The 21,655-nt window shown below is 45.2% G+C and overlaps 1 protein-coding gene across 1 annotated transcript in view; it reads left to right on the forward strand.

The window, feature by feature from the left end:
* Positions 1–2,942: 2,942 nt before the first annotated feature.
* Positions 2,943–21,655, forward strand: part of CDC25A (cell division cycle 25A) — a 25,075-nt gene continuing 6,362 nt past the window's right edge. The window contains exons 1-13 of the mRNA XM_032786600.2: positions 2,943–3,266; positions 6,104–6,189; positions 7,845–7,884; positions 8,737–8,775; positions 8,962–8,998; positions 9,444–9,545; positions 13,558–13,677; positions 15,776–15,913; positions 17,222–17,296; positions 19,404–19,556; positions 19,928–20,017; positions 20,623–20,685; positions 20,783–20,881. Coding sequence (XP_032642491.1) covers positions 3,094–3,266; positions 6,104–6,189; positions 7,845–7,884; positions 8,737–8,775; positions 8,962–8,998; positions 9,444–9,545; positions 13,558–13,677; positions 15,776–15,913; positions 17,222–17,296; positions 19,404–19,556; positions 19,928–20,017; positions 20,623–20,685; positions 20,783–20,881 — 1,215 coding nt within the window. The 5' untranslated portion in view covers positions 2,943–3,093. The remainder of the gene's footprint in view (positions 3,267–6,103; positions 6,190–7,844; positions 7,885–8,736; positions 8,776–8,961; positions 8,999–9,443; positions 9,546–13,557; positions 13,678–15,775; positions 15,914–17,221; positions 17,297–19,403; positions 19,557–19,927; positions 20,018–20,622; positions 20,686–20,782; positions 20,882–21,655) is intronic.

Genomic DNA, 21,655 nt, shown 5'->3' on the forward strand with positions numbered 1-21,655 from the left:
TTTTTACCATACAATTATAAAATAAATCAACTGGAATGTAAATATTGTACTTACATTTCAGTGTATAGAGCAGTATAAACAAGTCATTGTCTGTATGAAATTTTAGTTTGTACTGACTTTGCTGGTGCTTTTTATGTAGCCAGTTGTAAAAACTAGGCAAATATCTATGACTTGATGTACTCCTGGGAAGATCTCTGCATCCCTCCCTGGGTACATGTACCCCTGGTTAAGAACCACTCTTCTAGAAATTCTGAGAGCAGTGAGACTTTATCATGGGGAATTTAAAAAAATTACACCACTTATTGTACTGTACACAACTTACTATACAGAGTGATTGCGGTCACTATAGTAAGACTGCAATGAGAGCATAAGAGGAATCAGACAGCCACACTGATGATCCTTGATAGGGAGGGTTTGGGCATTTGTTTTCCCCCTTCTTAGGTACATAGACATCCAAGAAAGTCATGGGCTTTCCCAGCCGAGTTAGGACCTGGGCAATGATGGACTGTGCAGTGTAAGGAACCTGGTTCTTCATGACCCCAGTCATTTACCCCATTAGGTGGAAAATAAGTCCTGTTTGTCCAGGTATCAAAAGACAGTGGTTAAGGTCTTGGATTTCTCAGTCATGGATGCAAGAGAGAACCAACTGGACAGACACACAGGGACAGACACTCACACACTAAAGTCACAGTTCCAGAAACTCCATTTCACATAACACAAGAACTAGGAGTTACCTGAATAAATTAATCAAGCAGCCTCTCACCCATGTGAATGCACATGTGGACACTGAGATTCTACTGCTATCAGACGCTCTCCTTACACTGTGTGTACCTGTAGCTCATCTCTAGCTGGGCAGGGTTGGGAAGCACCAGTCCTGGCAGTTCTCCCTGCAGTCAGAACAGTAGGGGAGATTCCAGAAATGTTGCTCCCATTTGGGTTCAGCCTGTCTGTACATGCACTTGATCTCTGGCTGTCTTTCCAGGAATTACCATATAAAATAGGGGGCGGGGGAAGAGGCATAAATAGCATACAGCTTATCTTTTGTAAGTGCACTAGAATCCAGGGGGTGAGGGTACACAGATTGCTGATAGCCAGCTTTGGCTCCCTTTCACCTCCTATTCCCTGCAAGCTGCACTGAGTTTGGTGCAGCTCAGAATCAGGACCAAAATTTTCCACTCCTTGTGTGCAATGACTTTTTATTTAGGTGCAGATCATTTCCCTTTAGCAAATGTTTCCCAAAGGCAAGTGCCACACTGCACTCGTTCATTGTTTTGCCAAAGGTCTGACTTTGATCAGAAATGACATAGAAAACTTAACTGCTGTGGATGTGGGCTCCCAGTTCCAAAACCCCAAATGCACACTTTCATTAGTGAACAGTGTTTGTTTTGTACATCACCACTGTGAGGTGTGAATCTATGACAGAAGTATCACAAACTCCCAATGTGCTTCTCTGATTCATGGGCACCTGCCTCAAAGCTCCCTTACAGTATTGCTAACCCCAAATGTTTAAAAATTATGAGTCAAGTGTCCAAAACTCAGGAGATTAAAAAAATAAAATAAAACATGGGCTCTTTTTAGTCCAGTGTTTTACCCTTTAGTTATGTACTTGAGTCACGTTTTGAGGCTTTCCTCTGTAACCTGGAGGGCTAACAATATACTTTCATTTTGTTTTTAATGAAAGCAGAGAGAGAAACTAAGTATGATTTTATTAGTCCAATTTTATCACATGCCTCCAGGAGCTGGGGCTTTAAAGAAAAACACCAAATGTCATGAGACTTGTGCAGAGGTGCTGGAATTAGGGGCACTGCCACACTTCCTGTCTTGAAGTAGTAATAACAACCACCCAAATTCATGGTTTCCGCCTTCAGCACCCCCACTATAAAAATTGTTCCATCACCACTGGACTTGTGCCAACATCACAAGATTTGGGAACATTGCTCTCAAAAACAGTCAGAAAAGTTGCCCAGTAAAAATGTCATCAGGGTGATGGCGTGTGTCCATGTTTGTACTTCATTGATTTTGGCATCACAGGTGCTCAGATTACAAGGTGAAAGATCTGCTTTGCTTGTTGCCAGGCCTGTGACCTCCACCTGGGATCTGAGGGTCAAGCTGGTTCTTTCCCACCCTGGGCAGCATCACCAGACACAGAGGTTCTGGGGGCAGGTTATGGCCTCAGTGATGCCTATGCAGCCCCATTGCCTTCTGGTGGTTTTACCCCCTGATTCCCTCTTACAGCCCCATTCCCCTCCCAATGATGCCCTCAGTGATGGCGTCTACTGAGGTGCTGACGTGAGGTTACTGGAAACTACAAGACCCAGGATGCAACGCTCCACCTTGAGCCAAGCGGCCTAGCAGCTCAACCTGGAGCATTGCATGCTGGAACTTGTAGTGCCAACAGAGCGTCTAGGGACAGCCGCCCAGAGCGCGGTTGCTAACCTCTTGATCACGCCCCTTATATACGAGTGTCAAATAAAACCCGCCAGCGCCCAATGGCTCTATCTGCAATTCTAGTGGTCAAATTTCCTGTCAAACAATCCAGGGGCGGGAAGAAAGAAGATTCGGCTGGTTTCAATTGGTCGTCCCTCTTGCCGACTCTTCTATTTGATTGGTCAGAACTGCTGAGTAGGCGGAATAAAGCCGAAGCCTGTCTTGATTGCTCAGCATTCTATTGGCCTTTCACTTAGAGACTAGGCCAAGAAAAGTGATGAGATTTGGTGATTGGCCGTCTTCAGGGAAGGGTCGCATTCTACTGGTCAGTGTCTTTGCCGTTCAATATGGTGGGTGGGAAAAGAAAAAGAGTCTGGTTGTGATTGGTCTGATAAAGCTAGCGCTCTCTTTCACTCACCGGATTTGCTGTCGCTCAGAGAAGTGGGAGGGCCGAGGCGCGGGGAGACCGCTTCTGATTGGTGGGCCCAAGTTTGGCGCCAGCTTCGGGTGTATGCGAGGCGCGAGAGAGAGCGCGCGCTGGTTGCGCAGCGTTTGCTTGACTGGGGTTTGTTCTCTACGGGTGACCGGGAGGGTCAGAGCGTGGGGGGGGGGGGTTGCGCTCACAGCAGGAGCCGCTCGAGTCCGCTCCCACCCCACGCCGGCCTCATGGATCCCGGGCCCCCCAGCCCTGCCCTACCGAGCTCCCACCGCCGCCGCCTCCTCCTGCCGCAGCTCCCGGCCGCCGGGCCGGGCGTGGTGAAGTCCCTGTTCCCCGCCGAGCTCTCCCCGGTCTCCGGCCTCAGCCTCACCATGAAGCAGCTGCAGGGCCTGGGCTACAGGTGAGACCGGCCGTGCCAGCCCCGCCGCCCCCCCCGCCCGATTTCCCCCGGGTGCCTGCTCCCCTCATGACCCATCCCCTGCAACCCTCCGAGCGCCTTGGTGCCTCTCACATGGCCCCCGCCCCTGCAACCCCCAGAGCCCCCCTGCTGGTGCCTTCCCCTCTTTCCCCCATGCAGCCCCCACGACTTCACCCCTGCAGCCTCCATAGCTCCCCGGTGCTTTTCCTCCACAGCACCTATAACGCCTCGCCCCTTCAGCCCCCACAGGCGCCTCTGGTGTCTGTTCCCCTCCCCCCCCCCCCCCCACGTGGCTCCCAGGACCCACACCCAGAGCCTCCTCGTGCCTGCCCCCCATAAACTCATCCCTTCAGCTCCTTTTCCTCCATATGGTTCCCAGGACCCCACCCCAGAGCTGCCTCGTGCCTGCCCCCCAGGATCCCACCCCTTCAGCCCCCATAACCTCACCCCTTCTGTCCCCCTCTTCTGTACATGGCTTCCAGAATTCCAGCTCTGCAGCCTCCATAGTCCCTTGGTTCACACGTGGCTCCTCTCAAAGCCCTTTTCTGCCTGCCCCACATGGCCCCCCTGACCTCACCTCTTCAGCCTCCATAGCCTCCTTGGTTCCTGCCCCAGGTGCTTGTTCCCCTCCCCCACATATGGCTCCCAGGACCCCACCCCTGCAGCCTCCAGAGCGCCTCTGTGACTGCTTCCATTTGATCCCTTTAGCCACCCCCTCTCGGTGCCTGCCCTATGACCCTGCTCCTGTAGCCTCCCTAGTCCCCTGTTGCCTGTCCCCTCCCCCATATGTGGCTCCCTGGACTCCCCCCTGCAACCCTCCAGAGTCCCCTTTTGCCTCCCTCTTCCCTGACATATGGCTCTCATGACCCCACCCCTGCAGCCCCAATCCCTGCAGCCCCTGTGAATCCTGGTGGCTATCCATATACAGCCCTGACAACTCCTGGTGTCTGACCATCTCCCCAGCATATGGCCCCTGTTACCCCACCCATATAACCACCACTGTGGCTCCCTGTTGCTTCTTGCCAGCCCCCATTACCCCACCCATGCAACCCCCACATCCTCCTGGTGCCTGCCCACTTCCACTATGTGTATTCCCCCTGAACTCATCCCTGCCACCCCATAACTTCCTGGCACTGGCCTCCTTGGTGCGCTCTTTCAACACACAGTACACACATGGTGGCACACGATCTCCATTATATCTATAGTGGCTGACACCTCCCCCCCACATGTGGCCCCTGTGACCTGGCCCCCACACAGCTCCCGTGACCCAAGCCTTGCAGCTCCTCACCTCAGCTCCCCACCCACAGCTACTGGTACCTGGGCTCCCAGATCCCTGTAATCCTTCTCTATATGCCACTCTTGCCTCTCTATTCAACCCTATCTTGCCCTGGCAGCTCCACCTGGCCCCTACAGCCTTCTCTTCCTCCTCACACAGCCCACATGATCACGTCTTGGTAGCTCCTCAATTCTTCTTGTCTCCTATTTCCATTCTCCAGGCTCTCTGACCTCTGCAGCCTTCTCCCCCCACCCTGACTCCCCCAAACGATACCAGCAGTCTCCTGCATTGCATTCCACTTTCAATCTTCTTTGCTCAAACCCTGCATTCTGTGATACCACATGATCTCACTTCCCAAAGCCTTCTGAGTACATCCTGTAGCCCTTCCTCCACCCCACACCATGTAGCCTCTTATCCATGCCATGCAAAGTCCTCCTCCATTACTGTCTCAATATTTCTAGTCTCTTTCTGCACTGAAATAACTGAGACTGTGAATTAACGATAAAGGGCCAAGTACATCCCTGGTGTAAGTTTGATACTGATAGTTTATAAGGGATGAATCTGCTCAGTATGTTGGTTTCTACCCTACTCCCATTCTCCCCTACTCCCAGAGTTAGGTATTGGCCATAATATTACAAAAATAATAATTTAATCACTACTCAATAATTACACAATGTGAGCAAAATTCATCCCTGTGCATAGGGCAGCACAAGACCAACACAGCATTTAAAACCTGATGGGGGGGGGCATAAATACTATAAAGTTGTTTTTAGATGGCCCTCTGCACAGGGATGAATTATTTTCTCCCACCATTCTCTTCCAGGTAGCAAAGGAAATAAACATGAGATTATTTGGGTTGGGTTGTCTGCCACTATTCTACCTTTTGGCTCTTTGATAGACCACATAAATAAATTCATTCCATACAATAAGTACTCCATTGCACCTGCAATTTTGCCAATGCTCACAACATTATTTCAAGTTTTAAAATATTTGGGGTTTATTTCAAAGCCCGAGCTCCTGGAGGCATGAGATTAGAAGAGAATCTCAATTTTAATTGTAAAGAAGATAGTTTCTATCTCAGATACATGCAGAGGAACGCTTGCATGAAGATTAAGCTTATCTGAATGACATGGAAACCAGAGGGCAAAGAACCCTAAATATATTGCCTGAGCCAACCTGCCTGCATTGCCGAGGAGAGGCGCGTGACTGCTCTTGTGGCTTCCTTTTGCTTCCCCATCAGAAGTCATTTATCTGTGGGGGAATCAAAGAAATTTGCAGGGGACAGGAATTCTTTGTATGTGCAATGACACAGAATTCCCCCAGGTGTATTGTATTGCTCCTACCTGTAGTGTGTCTGTGGTTACTCAAAACTTCAATCTGCAGGACTGTTAAACTGACACCTTTTGCATTGTCCACTACATAAACTGATCAAAAGTAGCCATTCCAATTTGAGCTCATCTACTGTGTATTTCTATATTTTAAACCTGTTGTGGTTCCTGTCTGAAACATTCAGTAAAATAACTCCTTTTTTTAACCTTTACAGTCAGTATGAGAATTCTGTGCAAATGCTGGGAATGAGGAACAGTAACAATCTCCAAAGAACAGACTCGTCAGAATCTACTGATTCAGGTTACTTTTTAATCCACACATAAGTACTAAGGAATGAAAAACTTGACATCCTCTTGCCTTGTATTATAAAGAGCAATATTCAGGTTTAAGAGGAAGCTAATACTGTGTACTTGCATAATTCTCTGAAACAATAATTAATCCTAGCAACCTTCCTAGCCACATTTAAAAAAAAAATGTAAGTTCAGATGTTAAGTGATTTGTCCAGCATCGCATAGTAAGTCAGTGGCAGAGCCTGTGTAAAAAATCAGTTCTGGTTCCCATTCACTAGTGTGTTCTCCTCTTTGTAAACCATTGGCTGATAAACATAGCTGTCCCATGTTAATTTGTGATTGTTGACAATCAAGAGGTAATGGCTTAATGGTCTAAGCAATGGGTTTGAAATACCTGCGCTCTTTGGAGTCACGAATTGAGTTCTTAACAGAATTGACTGTGCTTTTCGTCCTTCTGAGGTAGATAAACTGTGTGAATATAACGTAAATTTCATGTTGGTCGTCTCGATTAAGACCTCAAACCATGATTGTGTGCTTTGCGTGGTCACTGGAGTTCATGGGGTGTTAAGAGGATCTTTGTACAAATCCACCATGTTTTACACCTACTGGTGGCATATTGCGTGATTTTGGTTGTCCGACTACTGTCCTTGCACCCCATATATATGTAAAGCCACTGAAATACAGCTATGTCTAAAACTTGAAGTATTTTGGGATGGAAGGCGCTACATCAATGTAAATATTGTTTAGAGTGATATGATTAATTAATACTACTAAAATCATGGGGGTTTATGGTACTCTGTTGAAGCAACCCAGTATAGGGAGATTGCCTTCTCTCTATGTGTGTCTCGTCATGTGTACTGCCACGACTGTACCATGGTACTCTAGACTACAGATCATAGGGGGCAAGGTGGTAATAGGATAAGTCAGGGAGACATGGAGATGTAGTGTGCTTCTACCTACTTTTTGTCAAAGCAGTCCTTTTAAAGCACAACTCTTTTTGAAAAAGTCTTCATAATCTTAAACCTAGCAGAAGCAGCTGTATTGCTTAATGCATTACCTGAGTTTTGTATGTCAGTCAGGTACTAATTATCTTTCTACCTGGACACTGATTTGTCTTATGAAGGCTTTTTTTGGTAGATGATTGTGTGAGATGTGATAATATTACCTACTTTGGGCAGGGGAGGGGAGTAATAAGAGAGCATGGCTAAAAGCTTGTGTATAGGAAACAATCAGTTGGCAGGGTTAACCTGCAAAGGAATGGCACTTTATTAGCTGGTGTGAAAAAAGGCCAAAATATTAGTTAGGCTGTGGCTCTGAAGCAGTATGTTCCTATCTTGTGGGACGGTTTCTCATACAGGGCAGTATGGTGGGATATTTTTATTCTGCCTTTTCTCACTCACCCCAAAGGCCTGGTATCAAACGAATACCTGTGGTCAGAAGTAGCTGGGTGATATTCAAGGCTGTCTTTCTCTCCCCCTCTACCCCGGCTTCCAGTAGGGGATGAGTTATGGACCTGGACCTGGTCTCTGACTTTCTCTGCAAGGCAAACAGTTGCCATGCTGAGCAAATCACTGTAACCTTTTGCGGGGAGAAGATCTAAGACTCCTTGCTAACAACGCCCTGTACTTTATTTTCAATAGTAAAAACCATTTTTGTCTTTCACAGGCTACTGTCTGGATTTTCCTGATCCCCTGAACTCGGACACGTATGTAAAAATGCTAAACTTCTGACATTTTAGACTATACTATTAACTGCTAAATGTGGGCTAATAGGAGGCTTGAGCTCAAATTTCTACAGCTAGTACATGTAAAATGGGCTTTTCTCACTTAACCTTCTTGAAGTGTGTGTCTTGGCACATTGCAGCTTGAGATTTTAGGTTTTCTATCACAACAGAATGTGGCCCAGACTACTTAAGTCTTATGTCTAAGTTAATGTGTTGCCCGGACCAAAGTATGTACTTCTGAGGACCTTAGACTCTGAGCATCACATTGGCACCTTGCTTAGGAGTCTGAGGGCTGCACCTAACTTCCATGTAACTTATAGTTTCCATTTAGGCTAATCTGCTGTTAATACTATCCTGAATTAGGAAACGCTAGCTAGTCTCCTTGGGGAAACTAGGGTGGGGAAACTGGATTTAGTCCTCCAGCCCAACTGAGACGACAGCTCTCTAGAAAACAAAGAGCAAGATGGTCTGCTGTTCTTAAGGCCATGTCTATACGTACAGTGCTGCACTATGTGTGGTGAAGATGCTCTGTGCTGATGGGAGAGAGTTTTCCCACCAGCATAATAAAACCATCCCCTCAAGCAGTAGAAGCTTTGTTGGTAGGAGAAGGTCTTATACTGGCATAATGTATGTCACTTAGGGGAATGCTTTATTCACACATGATTTATGCTGGCATAAGATGTAGTGTAGACATAGCCTACGATGCACAGGTTTGTAACCTGGAGACAAGTAGCAGCAATAAACCTTCCATGACTTTGAGTTAAACAACACAAAATTCAAAGTATTGGGTTATGAATTAGCAATAAAGGTAACTAATGTCCTTTGATTTTCCAGCTTTGAAAAAAGAGTTCTAGAATCTGGCAGACTTACCAAGTGAGTACAATTTAATTTTAATTTTCCCTTCTTAATTAGTTATCTATTGGTCTGTTAAATTATGCTACTAGCTAATTCAGTTTGCAGTGGAAAATCTGAGTTCTGTTGTCCGTTACTATTAATAGCTTTACAGCTTAAATGTTAGAGTAAAATTTGATTCTATTTTTGTCTGTGTTCTCATTGCAGTATTCAGTTACCCATTAGAAGAATACGTTCCCTCCCGGTAAGTGAGGGGGATTTTGGTCTTTCGGGAGTGGCAAATAGTTTTTCAGTATTAAGTGTTATGCTACTTATCTACCCACTTTTTTTATCAACAGATATCCAGCAAAACGCATTAATCTTCCAGTTGCAAGAATCTGGTGTTGCTTGTTGCTTAAAATTAAGATAATAGAAAGTCATAGGCTGTAATCTTGAAATGGATCAAAGTGTAATCTGTTATATTCTACAAGGCAGCCTGTCACCAGCTTTATGTGGAAGTATTGCATGCCGGGATCTGTTGTCTCTAGGGGCTGCGTGTCCATGGCCAGCCCTTGTCTTTAATGTAGTTTGTGCCAGTTTGGGTACTGCAGCCCTTGCATTCTTGGCAAGCTGTCAGCATGGCCTCTCAGTTGCCCAAAATTTTGGGTTATGGTTGATACTGAGAAGGATTTACCCTCTCTCTTTTGCAGCAGAAGCTTCTGGGGTCTAGTCCTGCTCTGAAGAGGAGCAACTCAGATTCATTGGATTGTGATGTTTTTCATCTGATTGAACCAGATGACAACAAAGAGAATGTAAGTTTAACTCACTCTACACATCTCTGAAGTAGTGTAATATGGGAAGCTATACCCAGGAAGCTGTGACTTGTGGTAGTAAGGGGCTTGAAACATAGAGATAACTCCGTATTTGGGGAGAGGTTTATAATGTATTTGGTCCTGCCGTGAGGGCAGGGGATTGGACTCGATGACCTCTCGAGGCCCTTTCCAGTCCTAGAATCTATGAGTGGTTGATGTGGTGGGTAAGGACTTTCTTCTTATTTTGGTGAACTGTGGCATTCTTAAACTTCTCCGTGGTTTGTCTTGCAGAATTTGCACTTATCTGGTGCAAAAGCTGACTCCACTTCCTGTATTGCCATAATGCCAAGGAGCCCCATTGTGCTAGGTACTATACAAATGCAGAACAAAGCACTTACAGTCTAAGACAAAAGACTGATACAGACAGACAGACATCAGAGTACAAGAGACAGCTAGACAATGTCAGTCAGCCTAATAGGTAGTGCTCTAGTCTAGCCATTGTCAAGTTTTTAGGCATTGTGGCAAAGAGCTCTTAAAAGGGTTTTGAAGGAAAACATTGCAGTGGCTTTGTAGATGTTTAAGGGGCTGGGGGTCACCCAAGCATGAGGTGTTAACAAGTGGGCAGTGAAGGCTGACATGGGCTGACTGGAGGCAGGAGTCGATCTGTTAATACTGAATGACAGGTGGTAGAGTGGGGGTTAGGTTGTGCGGGTCTTGAACATGGAGACAAGTAGTTTGTTTCATCTGATGGAGAAGAGGGACCCAGTAGAGGGACTGAAAAAGGGGTGACACGATCAAAGCTGTAAGTTGGAGAATCATCTTTGGAGAAGCATTGTGGATGGATATGAGCCAGGAAACCCTATTTGTCAAAACCAGAAAAAAGGACATTTCAGTAATGAAGGTGCAAGTCTGGATGAGAGTTTTATCTGTTTGGATGGACAGGAAAGCCACATCTTAGAGAAGTTATGCAGAAAGAATTGACAAGACTTGGACCTCTCTAGAGCCTCACATCAAGGCTATGTCTAAGTCAAAGATGATGCCCGTGTTACAGGCATGAGTGACAAGCAGGATAGTGTTGCAGCACGGTAATTGAGAAGGCAGTTGGGGGAAGAGCTCTGGTTTAGCCATGTTAAGCTTGAGTTGATGGTGACATGTCCATCTGGAAAACATTAAACTGAGATATTAATTTGGACAAAAGGAGATTGGCCTGAAACAGAGAGGTAGATCTGAGACATCAGCATAAAGATGTTTGAATTTGTGGATGAGATCACCCAGTGATAAGATGTAGTGGGAGAAGAAAAGGGAACCAAAGACAGCACTCTAGAGCCACAAAAATTGGAAGGTGGATGAGGAGGATCCTCTGAAGGATGCACTGAAGACATGATTAGAGAGGTAGGAAGAAAACTGGGAGTGGACAGTCACGGAAGCCAAGAGGGGACAAGATTTCAAGAGGACGACCATGGTCGACTGTATCAAAGGCAGCTGACTGGTTAAGGAGGGCTGGGTGCAGGTTCTGAGTCTTGGCCAAGAAGACATTGGTGAGAGCAGTTTCAATTGAGCACAAGGGGTGGAAGCCAGATTGGAGAGGATCTCTGGATGGCGACTGTAAACAGCACGTTCAATGAGCTTAAATATGAGAGAGATGAGAACGTTTGTTTTGTAAGGGGGACGAGGCAGAGAAGAGTGAGAGGTTGAGGAGGAATGTAGGTAAGGACTGAGAGTGGGCATGAGGGAGATCAGAAAATGGATCGGGGTCACTAGGGCAAGTGGAGGGGTTAGAGGAGGAGAGCAGAGAAACTTTTTTGCCTGTCACTGGAGAGAAGGAGAATTATAGGCGGGGACAGGAAGGCAAGGTGAGGGAAAGAGGAAGGTCATATCACAACTTGTCAATTTTCTCTTGGAAGAAGTCAGTGACAACCTGTGTGGAGAAAAGTGGAGGGAGGATGGGAGGGTTTGAGGCATGAGTCAAAGGTGGTAGTAAAAGCAGATGGGATTGTGGGTGTGAGAGTCAGTTAAGTTAAAGAATTAGATTTGTTTTGCTAGGAAGATGGCAGAACTGAAGGAGAGAGAGAACAAATTTGTAAAAGAGGAAATCAGCCTGGTCCCAGAATTTCTGCTGAAGACTTCCCACAACATGAGAGCAGGGGTGTAGGAAACGGATGTTGGAGGTGAGCTAGAGCTGGAGGTTGGCAGGATAGAGCTTGTGATGGGGGAGAAGGAATCCTCCAAGGGGGCTGAGAGCAGATTAGAAATCATCAATGCTGATAGACTGGAAGTCACGGAAAGGCCATGTGAGAGGGCACGGGCTGATGGGTGGTGCTGAAAGAGATCAGGCAATGATTGAAGAGGGGGAACTCAGCAACAGAGAGATCAGTGAGAGTAGTGCCTCTTGAAGACCAAGTCAAGTGAATGGCCTTTTGGTGATTGGGAGAATTGAACCAGGACTCCAGGTTGAATAAACAGCTGTATGTGAGGGATTGTGCAGCTAGAGGGTCAGATGGGTCATCAGCATGGAAGCTGAAGTTACCAAGAATGAGTGTGGTATATAGAGGAGAGGAAGAGAGAGCTAGAAGTTGAAGTTGGAGAGGAAGGCTGATGGGGAGGAGTTGGGTGGATGGTAAATGACAGCAATATAGGGGGAGACAAACAAGATACAGTGATGTTGAAATCAGAGGAGGGCGGTATTGGAAGCGGCAGTAACTGGAGAGAAACCCCATCCTCACCAGGATCTGATCTGTAATGGTTGGGTAAGGGAAGAGCCTTCTGTAAGAGCGCAGCTACAGAGGCAGCATCAGATGAAGGGTTCTGGGAGAGCCAGAAGCTGGAGGGAGAGAGAGATGAAGAAATTGTGAATGACTGAGACCTTGTTAGGGAGACAAGGTGGTTGTGGAAATATGTCGTTGGATTCCCTTCTATTGGTGGAAGGGACAAGCTTTGCTTCACAGATGTTTTTAGAGATGGAATGGGTATTCAACAGACAGCAAGAGGAGAGAGATGGGTATGAGGGTAAGAGTGGTGGCATGTGAGGGGACAGGTTGGGGTGTGGTGATAGGAAGAGTGCCCCTGCTGGGGCAAATGTCACCAAAAGTGAGGGGGAGGAGGTAGATGTGAGACCTATATTCTGATTAAAGAAAGGGGGAGATTGGGTGGTGGGAACTGTAGACACGTGAAGATAACTGGAAAGGGGAGATGGATGCTCCCTAATTCTTGTGCCCTATTAAAATGGAGGATTGTTCTAGGACCACTTCAGCTCTTTGTTAGGAATGTTCCTATCTCAAAACTAATCTGTGGGGGATGGGCCCTAACCTAATTAGGGCATCTTACCTTCACTGAGGATCTAGAGTCCAAACCTACTACCTTGTCGTCCCTCTTAACTTTCAAGGCTTTCCCTTACTGGCTCTCGAAACAATTGCCCTATCAGGTTGTAATTTCCAAACTGTAAACATCTGTGATTTCATTAAACTGAGTGAGTAAATCTTTAAGGAGCTTGTCTGGGGCTATTGAGTCCAACTCCCTTATAGACCAACTGGCTGTGAATTTGATCAATGAAGAAATCTTACAAGGGCTCAGATTTCTGCATAATCATCTGCCATTCTTAGGAATAATGGGAGGAGGGTGCAGCTTGTCGCACAACAGCAAGTTCATTCTAGTGATTTAGGCACAGATCTGGCTGCCTATGAAATGATTAGACAGGACTCTTGCTGGAAAGTTTGATAGATGCAGGGCTGATAGTTGACCGTAGAGACCTAGAGGAAGTGAGTCTAATTCTCCTATATTAATCGCTATTATAACAACTTTCCTTTGGAAATGCACATATCCTGAAAGATTTATTTACTCCCTTGGATTGCAGGGAGCTGAGTCCAAGAGGGATGGGCTGTAAAATATCTCTCTGCAATGGGCCCTTTAACCTCTACATTTGTTAGTCTCTAAGGTGCCACAAGTACTCCTGTTCTTTCAACCTCTAAGCTTTGTTGGTTTGATTAAAATGTTTGCCTTGCTCCCTTTCATTAAGGAGTCCTTTGAGTTTAAGAAGCCAACCAGGCCTGCTTCTCGTAGTTGTCTGCGTATCCGTTCCCTTGAAGATGGAAAAGATGTTTTGGGGCAAAGACAGAACTCTGCCCCAGCTCGAATGGTATGTATCGGGCTGTCCTTGGCAACTAACCCTTTGCCTAGCCTTAGACTTGCTTGGGTCTAGGATGAAGAGCGCACTCAAGTGATGGTCCTGAGAGATGATGCTCTGGGGATGGGAGAGGGAAGAAGCAGCAACTATTTTCTGCATCTTTGATAGCACACTGAACTGGAAGAAAGCCCACCCAGCTTTCAGGCTTTAAAGCTGGGAAAAATCTCATTCTATCTTGAATATGGGAAATCAACTAGGGGTGTTACCATGACACCACTAGTAGTAATTGACTATAATCTTTCATGAAACTTAAGCTAAACTGCAATAAGTCAAGTGAGCATGGATGTCTAACAAAGCACAGATTGGATGAATCTTTTTATGTTGTTGCTGGTTCTGCATTGAAGCAGATGTGTTGAAATTTAGATGCATTTAAAAGAATAAAATTGAAAATTGCATCTATAATATAGGGATGAAGTACTGTTCTATGGCAAGTTCTGTTGCTCGGCCAGGGCATCCAGGAAAGGGGCCAAGATCACTATATATAAGCTGGGAATTGGGGACTCTGATTTTCATCTCCTACTTAAGTATGGTGATCCCTCTTCTTTCCAAATACCTCTCCTGACTGCATGCACAAAACCTGGAGACTTGAGGTAACATCCTGTTACTTAGACCTCCCCTCTCTGCACCATCCGGGAAGTGAGCTCCCCTTTGGAAACACACTGGATTGTATAATTTTCAAGAATGCAGGATTATCCCTTAATGCAAAACTAGCAGTGAAGTTTTTCACTGTTCTGCTGGCCAAATAACAGTGCCAGAGCCAGGTTTGGAGCTGCCTAAGCCAGTTGATGTATAGGTGGGATGACCGTATGAGCGTCTCCTGTAAATCCATTTCAAGGAATGTCACTGCCTTAGCTGCTAGAACCAGTATTCCTAGTCATCTAGAAAGGGAGACCATAGTGTCACACTGTCTGGAGTGGCTCACAATTGAGTGCCAATCTCAGATCAGAAAATAGGACCGACATCTCAAACTGGTTATATATTCTAGAATTAGATTTCACCAAGACAGTAACAAAAGTGCACTTCTGGATCACTATACCAGTGTTACCATGGTGCCACAGACTGTCACCTTAGGTCTTAGCCTGGTTGCCACCCAGACAAACTGATCTTAGTGATAAAGATTATTAAAACCAAAAATCACACCACGTCCAGTTCCTCGCAACTCCAAAAGGTCTGTCACTTACCCCAGGTCAATGGATACTTTAGATCTCACACCAAAGACAATGCTGGCAGCCAGTTTCTCTAGTAAACTAACTAAAGTTTCATTAGCTAAGAAAAAGAAATGAGTTATTGAGAGATTAAAGCAGGTAAAATACATTAACAGGTGAGTCTTAAGTTTGTAAGTCCAAAATGATAGCAGAGATGTAGTAATCTGCTAGTTTTCCATGAGTGTCTCTAGGTTACCGAGAAAAGCTTTGGGGATCTGTCTTGCATCTGTAGTGCTTCCGTGTGATTGTCCAAATAGTTCAGAGACAGTCTTGTTCCCTGGATCCATTCTTATAGCTCCTTTCCACGGAAAGCCATCTGGCAAGTGTTTTCATTCACAGCATGGGCTTCTCGTTTGTTGACTAAATGCATACTGGGTATGTGAATTTCCATTGTCGAACACAATGACCCATGCTTTGAAGTTAGCAACCTTCATTTATATTTCCAAAGCTCCAATCGCATTTGATGAGTAAACTTAATTACCCGGATATACGCTATGTAAATTATAATGTAATGCCGCATAACAATCCTTCATTAGTTTTCATGAAGTTTACACATCAAGTAAATTCTCGTCTTAATACTAACACACACTTTTGATCTATGGTTAATTAAGTACAGGGATATACACAATGTAACATGATAGCAATCAGCAGAGTATGGATAGGTGAAAACAATACCTATTAAAACATCAGTGAATTGGTCTGTGCATACTAGTACACTTAACATTTCTTTGATATTCACACACAAGCGAATTGGCCTATGGCTCTGGCCTGTCAGTGTCACACATAATCCCCAGAATAAAGGGCTGGATGCAGGCTGCCATTCAACCAAAGTATCTTCTTTCCAGTTTCCCACTGGTGAAGCCCCTGAAGGTGACTTGGAAAACTATAGGCCTGCTTTCATGCAGCAGTCATCTCTAACTTCCCCTGACACTGAGGAAGAGGATGATGGATTTCTAGATATATTGGATGGGGAGGACTTGAAGGTATGTGAAAGGGGAGTGGTTGATTTACACTTGTGGGGGATAGCATTCCTGTGTCTCTATTGAACATTGCTTCTCATCTGCAGATTCTTTACTTCTAAATCAATGTGTATATATAATGTCCTGAGTGCAGAGTTTTGATGCAGGTTTTTAAATGATCATAGTAGTGTAAATTCTAGTTAAGTCTTGTAGGGCCATCAACAATCTGTTAATGGCATTTGTCCAGGGTGAACATCTATGTTGAACAACTGCTCCAAGATAGAGCTATAGAATTATTTCATCACAAGTGGGAAAAAATTGGTAATTGCAGATGATCCTCCAAGAAGACTTAGTGCTGTAGGCCATGTCTACACTACAGACCTCAGAGCAGCACAGCTGTACCTCTGTAAGGTTTCCCATGTAGCTGCTCTATGCTGACAGGTGAGAGCTCTCCCACCGGCATAATTAAACCACCCCAAATTGGTGGCAGCTATGTCAGCGGGAGAGTATCTCCCGCTGACATAGCACTGTCCATGGGGGTGCTTTTGTCAGTGACACTTACGTCCATCAGGGGGGTGGGTTTTTCACATCCCTGACACAAGTTTTAGTGACAAAAGTGCTAGTGTAGACATAGCTATAGTCTTTTCCGCCTCTTATTGCCTTTCATAGAATTACAGAAATGTTATGCTTCTGCTTCTAACGGCAGACAATAGACCTTGTCACTTCAGCTCCTCACCAGCAGAGAGTAGCAGTTAAATGGAGATAATTTGCTGCTGTTCCTATGTTGATAAAATACTCACATTGTAATTTACTGGGGAATGTCCAAGAAATAGTGGGAAGGAAAACATCTGTCTACAGTGGGGTATTTAATGTAGAAGCCATGTTTCCAGGAATGGAGTCATGACTGGTAAGCCCAGAATTGGATATACCTTCTTTGCAATCTTTTGCTTAAACAGGATGCTGTTTTCATCTGAATGCATGCGAGCAGGAGACTCTCAAAATTGTAAAGTAACATTTTAAAAATCATAAATGGATTTTTTGTTAAATGAATCAACTGCTGTAACTTCCCTCACAAAGCTGTAAGACTCTTTCCAGTATCCTAGTCTTCATTAGAGTGGAGTTCCTGTTAATGTAAGAATTACCAGATAAATGGTAGTTCCCACAGCAGTGAATTAGTAAGTAATCCCAAAGAACTGTTCTGCCACCTGCATTAAATTTAAATGCCTGCTTGAGCTGTGCAAAAGCCTTAGACATGTTGTGTAGCCACTGTCCATGATGAAATGTGTTTCTCCTGAAATGTGATAGAACTGAGGTAACTTTCTCCTTCCTCAGAACGATGAAGAGATGCCATCTGATGTGGCAAGCCTTTGGACTGCTCCACTGGTCATGAGAAAAGCAGACAGCCACGTAAGTGTTCCATCCCACCGTAATGAAACTTGCATCTCTTTCAAAGGGTCATCGACACCATTGAAATTCCTTATTAAAAACCGATCAAATCATTACTCTTAGTTGGCATCCCTCATACACTCAAGGCATAAATTTGCTAATATGGCTTTTGAAAACTGTCTTTGAGACAAGTGACCATAATTGTTCCATTGAGCCTGCACCTCTCAGGATCCAGGCATGGTAGTCCCTACATGTTTGCTCTTAATCTTAGCCTGCCTGATGACTAGAGGGTTCTGTCTTTGTAGCATTTGGAAACAGTAGGACAGTGTCTATAGGATTTAACTGTATTAAAGTTTTTCCTTGAGCGATTTGAGAGAGATGTCCAAAGTTTGCATCCTAAACAGAATCTTATAAATGTCTCTCCAGCCCATTCTGCATACACCTATCTGTAATGCCTCCAGCCACCATCTTTTAAGGCTGAAGTCTGGACTCCCTTCACAGTCCATCAACTCAGTACTTTAATCTGCTAGAGCATTTTCTATCAAGCTATAAAAACACTCCCTCACCCTAAGGCCATAGCATGCTTCTCTTGTAGTGTTTCCAACTCAGTAAACCTGCATAGCAAGAGACCAACATTAGGATCTAAGATCCCTATAAACTGCATGGCTGCGCAGCAGCCTATTTAGCGCTGCGCGGGCGCACAGGGAACCTGCCCAGTTGGGACAGGGTGCAGGGTAGGGAGACACTCTCCGGGGCCCCAACCTGCCGGGGCAGGGGCATGTACAGGCACTGACTTCCCCTTTAGCTGGAGTGCCCAACAACCTCCCGACTCCTTACCCCTGTCCTGTCTCTTCCCCACCTCCTCCCTCAAGTGTGCCCCATCCCTGCTCCTCCCCCTCCCTTTCTACATGCTGCGAAACAGCTGTTTGCAGTGGGGAGGGGAGGAATTTGTCAGCAGGGCTGCCAGCAGATGAGAGATGCTAGGGGGCAGGGGGAGCTAGGCTGCCAGTGGGTGCTTATGTATAGCACCCATTAACTTTTCTCTGTGGGTGCTCCAGCCCTGGAGCACACACAGAGTTCATGCCTATGGGGGTGCTCCTCCCACACCCCCAACTCAGCCCTGGACCTGCCAGGGTAGGGGTGGCCCAAACACAGCCCTGGCCCAAACCTGCCACGGCCTGAGTGCCCCTCCCCCGGCCCCAACTCAGCCCCAACTGGGACCTGCCCTGCCAGGGGCGGGGCACCTATCCCGTGGCCCTGGAGCTGGGGGGAAGTCCTCTCTCCCCACCACAGCCCCAGAGCACCCTTCTGCACCCCTAATCCCCACCCCAGAGCTTCACCCCCAGCCGGAGCCCTCACCTCCCACACACTCCAACCCTCTGCCTAAGCCCCTCAGCCCCACCCCAGAGCCCGCACCCCCAGCCAGAGCCCTCACAGCTGTGAGCCCCAACCTTCTGCCCCACCCCGAGCCCCCTTCCACACACCAAACCTCTCAGCCCCATCCCCACCGTATGAATTTTGTTATGTACACCAGTATAAAGGTCATGTGTCACACATCACCTCCATATTGGTGCACATAACAAAATTCATTCTGCACATAAAAAATTAAAAAAAATTAGAGGGAACATTGATTAGGACTCGGGTTTCTTGCATGGCAACTAAATATATGGCCAGTATTGAAGTTAAAAGAGATCAGCTGGCTGTGGCATCACATTATGCCTCTGCTACTTTGCTGTGACAATCCAACACCCACTCGTGCTCTAGTGAAATCTTATATAAACATCAGAGGGGTAGCCGTGTTAGTCTGGATCTGTAAAAGCAGCAGAGAATCCTGTGGCACCTTATAGACTAACAGACGTTTTGGAGCGTGAGCTTTCGTGGGTGAATACGCACTTCGTCAGACACAGGTAGTGGAAATTTCCACTACCTGCGTCTGACGAAGTGTGTATTCACCCACGAAAGCTCACGCTCCAAAACGTCTGTTAGTCTATAAGGTGCCACAGGATTCTCTGCTGCTTTTATATAAACATGTTTGCAGGAAACTTTAAGTTTGAGACTGATCTAGATTTTAATGTCATCCTTCTTGGCTGGGGGGAGTGTCTAATTTTTCTCTGATTTTTTTTTCCAGATTAAACGGTGCCGATTGTTTGGATCACCATCTCTGCCCAGTGATGTGGCTAGGAATGCCCTGAAAAGAATGGAAAGGTCCCAAGAAGAGACCTCTCCAGGAAACAACAAAAGGAGAAAAAATGTACCTGGAACGCCTTCTGAAGAAGCAATGGTTGGTGGCTTAATAGCTAATATTAATCCTTGTCTAATTAGTTTTATTTTGTGAGGATAAGTATCCAATTCTTTGTAAATTATAACAAGGATGTTCAAGAGAACAATGCTCTTCCAGGTAGATAACTGTTCATCTGACAAGCTGTAGTCACTTAATGCATGATGTTAGGGGATGGGTTAGGTGTGCTTGAGCTCAGGTCTTCCATTGTGATCCCAAGTGAAAATAAATTTGAAGGTGTGGCAGGCCAAGGTTTATCTATGATATATATCAGTTGATATTCATGTCTACTCTCAGTGAAGTGCATTGATTCTCTGCGAAGGGATAATAGGCCATTGTTACTCAGCAGTCATCTCTAACTGTTGTTCCTGTAGAGTCTGAAACTAATTAGGACTCAGTCATCCTCAGAGATTGAGAGCATTTTGGACAATGACCAAAGGAATCTTATTGGCGACTTCTCAAAGGTAACACTTTTTTTTTTTTTTTTTTTTTTTAAATAGCATCTTTGTGTGTCAAACTAACCCAAGTCAGGTTCTCTCTTGCTCCAATAGTGCATGTTTGAGTGCTCTATAAATGCGAAGCACTAAAGTGCTTTAACAGTCATTTACTAATTACCTCACCCGGGTGAGGAGTTATTCTGAATCCTTTCTCACAATTATTCATAATCCTCTAACTCTCTGCAAACTGTTAAATTGCATCCATTTTCCGCCTGTCTCTTTAGATTGTATGGTCTTGTGGGTGGAGTTTGAGACAAGCTACTATGTCAGTGTGGGCAGCCACAAACCATGACACGCATTGTGGAGGACTGCAAAATGACTCAACTTCCTGGAAGTCTTCGTGCCTTGAATATTGTTCAGAACACTGTGGCTTGGCTTGACCAGACTGCGTATGCCAAATTAATAATAAAATAAATAATGGGCAGGTGCCTCTGCTGATCTCTGAATTGTCTAGTTATACTTGTGGGTGCCATAAAATCAATAACCAGACAGTCTGTAACTAAGATGTATGGTTTACACTGTCATAAATGGGATTTCCTCAGTCTGAGTTAGCCTTCTATTTTATTTCTTAGGATTACCTTTTCCACACTGTAGATGGGAAGCATCAAGATTTAAAATATATCGACCCAGAAATGGTATGTATCCCAGTGGCAATGAGAAATTGCTTTGTACAAAGAAGCAAACTCATGTAGCACATAAGATAAACTCCTGAAATCTTCTTTTTCTGTGTAGATTGTATTTGTTCTGACTGGGAAGTTTGCAAGCTTCATAAAGGAGTGTGTGATAATTGACTGCAGATATCCATATGAATATGAGGGAGGCCATATCAAGGTACAGTGACCCTGGAGGAGAAATGTATAGGTGTCTGATGCCTGGGCAAATCAGGGAGCACTGGGAAGTATCTTAAAGATGCTCATTCCTAGCTGTTCATGAGCAAATCCAAGGGTAGGCTGGCAGTTTAGGGCTTCTTTTTTTCCTTCAGGTTAAGGAGATGGTGTCTGAGTTTATATTTAGTCTTATTTAAAATTATATTACAGCCCTGCCCAAAGTCCCTAAACACAATTGGAACCATGTTGTGCTGTACAAACTGTTTAGCACTACACTCACTCTCCCTGATCTCTGGATTAGCTTTCCCTCCGAAGGGAGGAACACTCAGCTTTCCTTGGCTAGAAGCAGGATTTGCCTGAATGAGAGGTGTAGGGCAATCGTAGAGGACTGACCGTACACTTGTTTCTCTGTAGAAGAATCAGAAAGTTAGGATACCTAATGTCTCTAGGGAAACATATTAAAAACTTCCATAGCTTAATCTGACATTGTTTACTTTAACTAAATTTTAATGTTCTAGCTGTGGAAGAAATGGCCTTATTCTCTTACACAAGCTTTGCAATGTGAGCAGTTATTTTGGAGAGAGCTGCTTCAGTAAGCTGGCTAGTTCTAAAGAGTAGTTTAAAAGAGCACTGTGCTTTGAGAGGAAAACTCAAATCAGGAAAAAGATCTTGGAGTCATTGTGGATAGTTCTCTGAAGATGTCCACGCAGTGTGCAGAGGCGGTCAAAAAAGCTAACAGGATGTTAGGAATCATTAAAAAGGGGATAGAGAATAAGAA

Source organism: Chelonoidis abingdonii, chromosome 2 (assembly GCF_003597395.2).
Source record: "Chelonoidis abingdonii isolate Lonesome George chromosome 2, CheloAbing_2.0, whole genome shotgun sequence".
In the NCBI taxonomy this organism is placed as follows: Eukaryota; Metazoa; Chordata; order Testudines; family Testudinidae; genus Chelonoidis; species Chelonoidis abingdonii.